Source organism: Mastomys coucha, chromosome X (genome assembly GCF_008632895.1).
Source record: "Mastomys coucha isolate ucsf_1 chromosome X, UCSF_Mcou_1, whole genome shotgun sequence".
In the NCBI taxonomy this organism is placed as follows: Eukaryota; Metazoa; Chordata; class Mammalia; order Rodentia; family Muridae; genus Mastomys; species Mastomys coucha.
In genome coordinates this window covers 85,315,034-85,323,813 of record NC_045030.1, presented here as the reverse complement: position 1 = coordinate 85,323,813, position 8,780 = coordinate 85,315,034, and the positions used below count along the sequence as shown (strand labels likewise).

Sequence of the window (8,780 nt, the reverse complement as noted above, 5' to 3'; positions counted from 1 at the left end):
GAGGGGAAATTGGGAATGGAGAAATTCGCATATAAATAAAGAAATAAAAAAAATAGTAGGTATCTACATAAGTAGATGAGAAGAAAAAAGGAACACATGAAAAAGGTTTTTTATTGAGATATATTAATGTAAAAATATTAAACTTCAAATAAGTAAACTAGACAAAACTTCTAATTTAGAGCTATAAGAATTAACTACAATTCTTCCTATTTAGAATCTTAATTCAGTTTCCTATTATTGAATGTTAGTTACAAGTCAACCTGAATATACCACCATAGAGAACGATTTCGTAGTTATAATAACATTTTATTCTGCTACCTCTAGAAAAGTAAATTGTCATTTCCTATAACATTGGTGATCCTGTATCTACAATATCACTTCTTCAGGGGCTCCATCTAATAGTCATTTTTTATCCTTGTCATGAGTCTACTGCAAAGTAACCTCACTCAGAAACCCTAACATTTCCACCTTTGTTCCTTTATCTCTGAACTTATATTCCATTTATTATTTTACATATCTGCAGGAGACTTAGTTTTAGAAATATGAATATGGTTATGTAATTCACTTCAACTACACTAAATAAATATCTTACCAGGCACTTATGGACATAGGGAATGTTATACTAAAATTGTCCTCTTCCTTCTGGTAATAATATACGTCTTTCTGACTTCCTTTATTTTTCCTGGACCTCTTCTTTAACCTTGGTCAAATTTCCTAGTTTCTGTTCCTCTCAAAACACTTTCTCTAATTTAGTGCATAGAGAGCACTTAGTTATACTATAGGTACAACTATTAAAAGGACTTCTCTCCAATATTATATTTCATAACTCTTGTATTATTACAAACTTTGATAGTATTATTCATATATTTTTTGTTTCAATGGTCTATTTTTCAAGCTTCATAAGGACGTAAATACTATTTTAAGTACTCAATGCTGAATATTTTTGTAACATACCATAATTTGCTAACTCTATTGATTTGCAAATGAATCAAGATCAATGATTTATTTGTGATCATCAGTGTATATGTCTTTATAAGGGCATAGTAAACACCTAGACACTTAAAATTAACAGAATTTATGCTTTAAGTTGGTATGCTTTTTTTTACAATATATTTCACATTTGATTCAATAGTTGTTAAGCAATGCAAGTTTTCCAAAAGAGTAGGCAAAAATATTAGAAATACTCTTATACATATAATTGTGTGGCAAATGTGTTCTCCCTCTGCCCCTTTGAGCCTTTCCTTCTAGCCCGTCTACATGACTTTTGACACTTGGCCATCCAATTTCTTCCAAGGACACACTAGGCTGGGACTCAGGTATGGAAAGACAAGTCAGCAAAGTTTTACAAATAATTTTCATGTCTACATCAATGATTATGTTATGTGCATGATGATTATATCAATGAATACTTAAACAAAATAAATATTAAATATATACATTGTAGCAACATAAAATCTCAGTTATCAATATGGCTATGCCAGAATCCTTTCAACTGAAGATTGCACCTAATAGGCATATGAGAATTAAAATAGCTTTCCAGTTATTTAAGATGTTCAGATATGGAATATCCATTCCAGTTATTTGATTTTAAAAGAGGTTTATGTATTCATGAAAAAAAATATAATGATGTTAAGATGAATGACAAATTAGGGTATTAAAAATACAAATATCTTTCCCTCAGAAGTTTGGAAGCTCAGCAGCAAATATGTTACAATCCACTAGAGGGAGCCGATATCATTTTAAAGTTTTACTGACTGATTTCCTAAGAAATAAACCCTTTAGTAAAAGTATATTACAAAGTAGAAGAAAGAGAAATGCATATTGTAAACTTAATTTTATTTAAACAAAATGAAGCTAGAAAAGCTAGCAAGGCTTCGTTCATATCCAAATACTCTAGAAAAGTTTTAAATAACATTTTTAATATTCGCAAAGACAATCAGGAAGAAAATACATGCATTATTTCTCTACTTTTATCTTTTATTTCATCAAGACAAAAAGAAAATTAAAAGAGGGGTTGTGTAATTACTGAATTCCAAAAGTAAAATATAGCCCAAAGGATAATTTGTCCTTTCCTAAGATTCAGTTCCCACAAGAATGTAATTCTCAGATGACCTGACAGATCATCAAAAGATGCCTGAACAAATATCTTCACTCACACAAAAGGAAATCTTGTGAAAGTCTACTGAACTGCGCCTTTATTTTTAACAATGCTCAAAACTCCTGATTCTGAAATTTATAACCCACCATGGAGAAGTTATATCTGTACAAAATATGATTTATTTGCTTTTATCCAAAGGTATCAGAATATTGAAGGGGGGAAAAGATACATTTTCTTGTACAATGTGAGTATTTTGTCATTTGAAAATGGAAGGAAAATTACATTGTTCTTAGTTCTTAATATTTTATCACGTGTAACCCATTAAAAATACCAGACTGAAGGAGATGAAGGGGTTTGCAGCCCCACTGGAGGAACAACAACATGAACTAACTAGTACCCTCAGAGCTCCCAGGGACTAAACCACCAACCAAAGAATACACATGGAGGGACCCATGGCTCCAGCTGCATATGTGGCAGAGGATGGCCTTGTTGGACATCAATGGGAGGTGAGGTCCTTGGTCCTGTGAAGACTTGATGCCCGAGTGTAGGGGAATGCCAGGGCAGGGAGGCAGGAGTGCATGGGTGGGTTGGAGAACACACTAATAGAAGCAGAGGGGTGGGATGAGATAGGGGGTTCCCAGGGCGGGGACCAGGAAATGGGATAACATTTGAAATGTAAATAAAGAAAATATCAAAAAAAATGTTTTTACTTACTTGTTTGTAACTCTTTCTCTCTGGCCCGCACACCATCAAAGACGTGGTTAAAATGATTAGTAAAGGCCACAAAGTCTGCATCCAGAAACATTGGCCCCTGTCCCTTTTCTTTCAGTGTTAGGCTCCGAATTTTTAATTGCTCAATTTGAGGCTGAAGAGCTGACAGCCTGTTGACTTCGTCCTGCATCATAATTCAGAGTATTACAAATATGTAACATTTAAACTTTGCATGAACTATATTTTCACAAAGAAAGTTGTTCATAGCCAGTGATAGAAGATCAGGTTAATGTCCTTAAAGAATATTTAAGAAATATTCTTAATAATACTACTGTAATACAACTCATCAATTTAAGAATACCACAGCTCATTGCTCATTTTGAATTATCATATATGATATTCTTTAATTGAAGAATATTATCATTTAGACTACTAAGGCCCACAGACATCTTTTACAACATATTGTAATTGACCAAAAAATCTTAACATAAATCAAATAATGATGCTTGTCTTTAATCCTTTTGTCTTCAAAATTGTCCTTAAATTCTAAGGTCATTGAGTGGATAATAATGTTTTTATTCATATTTGTAAAATACAAATGGTATATTTTTACTATACTATATGAATTTATAAGTCTCTATATAATATAGATTATCTGTGCCTATTCAATATTTTATGTATATATGTACATATACATATGATATATTTATATCTATAATTTTATCCATTTATTATGTCACATTTTTTCTTCTGACTAGTCAATTTTACCCTTTTAACTAGGAACTGTCCATGTTTTCTACTCTTCTGTTGTAAATAGCATTCACATCATAGAATCTACTTTCAATATCAACTTTACCCTACTTTGAAAAACAAATTCATATGTGCTATGCTTTGAAGTCCACTATAGAACTCTCTAGCTCCATGTAGTTTTAAGAAACTGAAATGTGGGTCATGTAAATCAAGGTACATTAATGAGATGAAAATGAACACTAAATTATGAAGGCAGAACATGAAATATTTATAATATAACCTATCACTTAAATGCTGATTAATCATTGCAATGATAGTTTTGACTAATAAGGCTACAAACAATATATTAAAGAATATTCTTTTCCAGTTTTCTTTTGTATTTTCATTGTGTTCTATTGTTTGACAGTTTCCTACAAGCCCTGAATAAAATTTAGTTAATTTTGTTCATCATTCCCACCTTTCTTTTCTCTACTTCTTATATATTAAGCCATTGAGTTTAATTTCCTACCCAAGATCAGGTGAAATATTATTTACTGGAGTAAGTAAATAATCATTGTCTAGACCCCTGAATAAAGTGACACACCATCCCTGAGCCAATACTAACTGCCAGACAGATCATCAAGAAGAGGTTCTGTCAAATTTGACTTCCTTTTTTTATAAATAAATATTTAATATTTTAAATATTCATACCTCTTGTAATTATAATTTATATTTTTCATTCATAGTGTTTGCTATATAATTATTTTAGTGTCATTTTTAAGTTGCAATTAATTTATATTATTTCCTATAATACTTTACTTATACCATAACAAATACTCTTAAATTCTTCTTAGTGCATTTTTACCATGCTTGCTTACTTATAATTCATATCTATGCTAACTTTCTAAAGTACTTAGGTTTATTTAGTACTTAATATGCAAAAATCATGATAATTAAAATTAAAAATGGGATCATATGTTAATTAGAGAGAGAGGAAATTTTAAAAATTATAGCAATTAGTAACTAAATTTAAATATGAGCTTAGTGGAAATCAGACTAAAATGGCAAAATAAATTGTTGATTTTGAATACATGTATGCTTATTTGGAGAATCCTATTTTATGAGTATTGATTTGAGGTATATTTTCTTACAAATTCTCTCATAGGAGCAAGAATATACATGGAGGGACCCATGGCTCTAGCTGCATATGTGGCAGAGGATGGCCTTGTTGGACATCAATGGGAGGAGAGGCCCTTGGCCCTGTGAAGGCTAGATGCCCGAGGTTGGTATATGCTCAGTCCAGGGAGCAGCACTATTAGAAAGTGTGGCCCTATTGGAGAAGGTGTGGCCTTGTTGGAGTAGGTGTGTAACTGTGGGTATGGGCTTTAAGAGCCTTATCTCAGTTGTCTGGAAGCTAGTATTCTGCTAACAGTCTTCAGATGAAGATCTAGAACTCTCAGCTCCTCCTGCATCATGCCAGCCTGGATGCTACCCTGCTCCCACCTTGATGATAATAGACTGAACCTCTGAAACTGTAAGCCAGCACAAATTAAACATTGTCCTCATAAGAGTTGCCTTGGTCATGGTGTCTGTTCACAGCTGTAAAACCCTAACTGTCTCAGAAGCTAATACCAGGGACTGGGGTATTATGATAGGGTTTTACATCATGACCATGCTTTTGTTTGGGCAATGTTATTTTCTTCTGATTTCAGAATATATAATGAGAAGTTGCTACTGACAATTTACATTAGAATTTGAATTTTGAAGACATAACATTCATTTCGAAATGAACTGTTCAACTTAGAAAACTTGTTAACAATTAACCATTGCTTACAGAAAGGGAATTGTTGTCCTCAGTCCCATAGAACAAGACATCATCCATTAATGTGTATCTGACATTAAAATTCTGTGCATTTAAATAATATAACACCAATAATACAGATCTTTTCCCTCCTCAGGAAATGTGAACATATTTCTTACAAATCTGAGAAGGATTTCTTGCCTCTGATATATTGGAGAATGAACTAAATTTGTATTCTAATATTTTAAAAGGTTCAAAGGAAATAATGAAATGAACTCAACAAGAAGTTGATTACCAAACACCAATATGATTTCACTAATATAATCTTAGTTCATCAGTGAATGACAATATTCTTATGCCACTAATATTTTACTTATAGAAATTAATAAAACTTTTAAAAACCAAAAGTTCAAACAGAAAGAAAAAATGAGAGAGAGAGAGAGAGAGAGAGAGAGAGAGAGAGAGAGAGAGGAATAAGATAATTTCAACGAGATTGGGAACTTAGTGAGTATAGTAAACAGTTCCATATTGAATATTTCTATAGTAACAGAATATTTAATATATATATCTATGATTTCCTTTTGTGAGCTAGATGAAAATAGGGTCATTTTCTCAGTTCCCTGTTCTTTTGTCCAGTAAGTTTGCCTTGACACATCTGTTTCACACCTGACTCAATCATCCATCTACTCATATCATAGGCCTTTTGTAAAATGTGTGGTCACGTATTTTGAAAAAAAAAAAACAATTTGAATTGAATTTTAAATAGAACATAACTAAAAAAAGTGAAACAATTTTAGGCTTGGGAAAAGCAGTATATAATACAAGGTCTCAGGAGAATGCAAAGCACATGCCAGGTACACTGAATCAGTCTGCTGATTAACACCAAAGATATGGTTAGGGCTGACCTGAAGCAAAGACTAAAAGAAATATGCTGTGTGGAAATAAGGGGGTAGGAGGGAAGAAAGGAAAGAGAGACTTTGTTTTGGCAGGACAGCATACTAAAAGTGATTTGATTTGATTTCAACTTCTGCTTTCTTCCTCTTCACACACCCTGTGGTTTTACCATACTCTGAACTGGAGACTTGTATCCTACCCTTTCTTAGTAACGTCATTTCACATTGTGTGTTTTGTTGTGTGTAAGGTGTCTTTTCCTCTTCCCCATTCTGTTCAGGTCAAACTCCAATATTGCTCTGAAGAAAGATACACTGCACCTTCTTAATACATTAATAAATAAAAATTTTATTTTTAGGAGTTTGTTTTTTTTTTAAAGAATGTGTGCTCTCAATTTCTCCATGTTTCTGTTTCTGGAGTTTCTTTTATTTAACATCAAATCATACTAAATATGCAGTGCAAATCTTCCTCCTTAAGGATGCTGTCTGAAGGTTTCTGTATATATCATGTTCTCCTTTTAGATGTTCTCCAACATTGTATAAAGCCTTGATTCCCATGGTAGTGTTTACAATATTTTATTTAATTGTTTGCCTAGTATCTATTTCCTCTACTCTGGATAAATACAATGAAAACAGGGTTAATAATATTTCCACCCTATCTTTTCCAGATCTTAGAGTTTCATACTTACTTGTGGTTCCTCAAAATATATATGCTGAAGCCTTAACACTTTATTTAGAAAAGGGAATTTGGGGAGACAATAAAATTGCAGGCAATTACATTATAGAGTCCTAATGTCAGGATTGGTTGCTTTACCAAATGAAGGAACTCTTTCTCTCTGTCTTTCGTTCTGTTCATGTACATGAACTGAGAAAAGTCACAAACAAACCTGGGAGTGAGTAGGCAGTTACCTAGGAAATCACTGACCTGAGATGAATCCTGAAAGAAGTTAATCTTACAATTTCGATCCTCCAGAACTGTGTGAAAATATTCACATTTATCGGATCCAGTCTGTGCTATTTGTTCTGTTAGCAAGGTAGTTCATATATATACTATCATTCTTCACCATGTTATAGATAATTAATATAAAATTTCATATACAAGTATATTTTATAGGAGTTTGTTCCTACATCTGCATTTCATGAGGAGAGTAAGGTGATACCACCATTTTATATTGGTTGTTTAAGACAGGATCTCCCTACTTTGTAAGTGCTTTTTTCAAATGAAAAAAAAAAAGTCCTCCTGATGTTACCCAGTGATTATACCACCACACCTGTCTTCATCATGCTTTTACTTCATAAATGGGAAAACAGGGTATAGGCTCTATTATATAGTTTCAAATATCTAGACATTCTACAGTTTGTATGTTTGTTAATTGATAAAATGATGTTTTTGCAGGGAATTCTTTTTTGTAAAACTATATTTTGGAGCGTTTTTACTTCTTAGTAAATTTATAGAAACTTAAGAAAAAGAAATAAAACATTTTTCTTTGTTTCAGAACATATTTACTTTCCCAGTAACATTTGAGTTTAGTGTTTTTTTGCAGGCCAGCATTGTCAGCTGTCCATCTCCAGTCAGCCTTCATTTAAGCCATTTTTGTTAAAAGCATGCAGATTAATCTCTCTTTATACTAAATATAGGTATCTCAGTCCATCATTAAAATTTTGTCCATGAATTCTTTTAACTTAGCCTCTAACAAGTTCTTGTTTCCCATGAATAGCATGCCACTCATACTAAGGACTGGAGAAGGCCAAATTTTTTTCAGAATTTTTTAATTTGTCATTTTCATCATTTGAATATGAGCCCTTTTATTTTTCTTACTTGGACCCTTTAGTGCCACTTCTACCGTGTTCTCTCTCTCTTCTCATGACGCAGGAGATTTTCAGATCATGCCTTTGTATTCTTTGCCTGCTAATTAAGTATAGTCAGTGGGGAGCCATGCTCAGATTCTTCAGGCAGGCAGGATGATAAAATTGCTTGTTTATTTTTCTCAGTCTATTTCCATGTGGGTGCCTTGGGCTCACTCATAAGACTGCTTTTATTATAAGGTTATCCCTCTCTCCTGGGTTTTCACAATATCTATACTATTTCTTTGTGGCTCTGGAGAGGGAATGGCTTGGTTGAACTTGGTCTTTCTTTGAGGTTCATCTATAGAGCAAGGACATTTCTAATATATCTCTTTGAGAAGAAGTACTAATCAAAATTTCCAGTCTTCTATGTGCCATTAGTTTTATAGATTTCTCTTTTATCCCATTGTACACCATAAGCTCTTTCTAGCTTTTGTTTTGCTTACAATTTTTCATCATGTGTCTAGGCTTTTACGTCTTAAAAGAACTTAAGAGTACAGCCTAGTTTTTATAAGAGTAAGGTACCTCAGTCACAGAAGAACACACATGGTATGCACTCACTGGTAAGGGAATATTAGTCCAGAAGCTTCGAATACCCAAGATAAAATGTACAAACCACATGAAACTCAAGAAGAAAGAAGACCAGAGTGTGAATACTTCATTCCTTCTTAGAAGGGGGAACAGAATACCCATGGAAGGAGTTGCA

General features: G+C 32.9%; 1 protein-coding gene across 1 annotated transcript in view; it reads right to left on the bottom strand.

Annotated features, from left to right (window-relative positions):
* Positions 1-8,780, bottom strand: part of Dmd (dystrophin) — a 2,056,279-nt gene that overhangs the window by 1,300,119 nt on the left and 747,380 nt on the right. Inside the window, exon 20 of the mRNA XM_031364700.1 lies at positions 2,813-2,993. Coding sequence (XP_031220560.1) covers positions 2,813-2,993 — 181 coding nt within the window. The remainder of the gene's footprint in view (positions 1-2,812; positions 2,994-8,780) is intronic.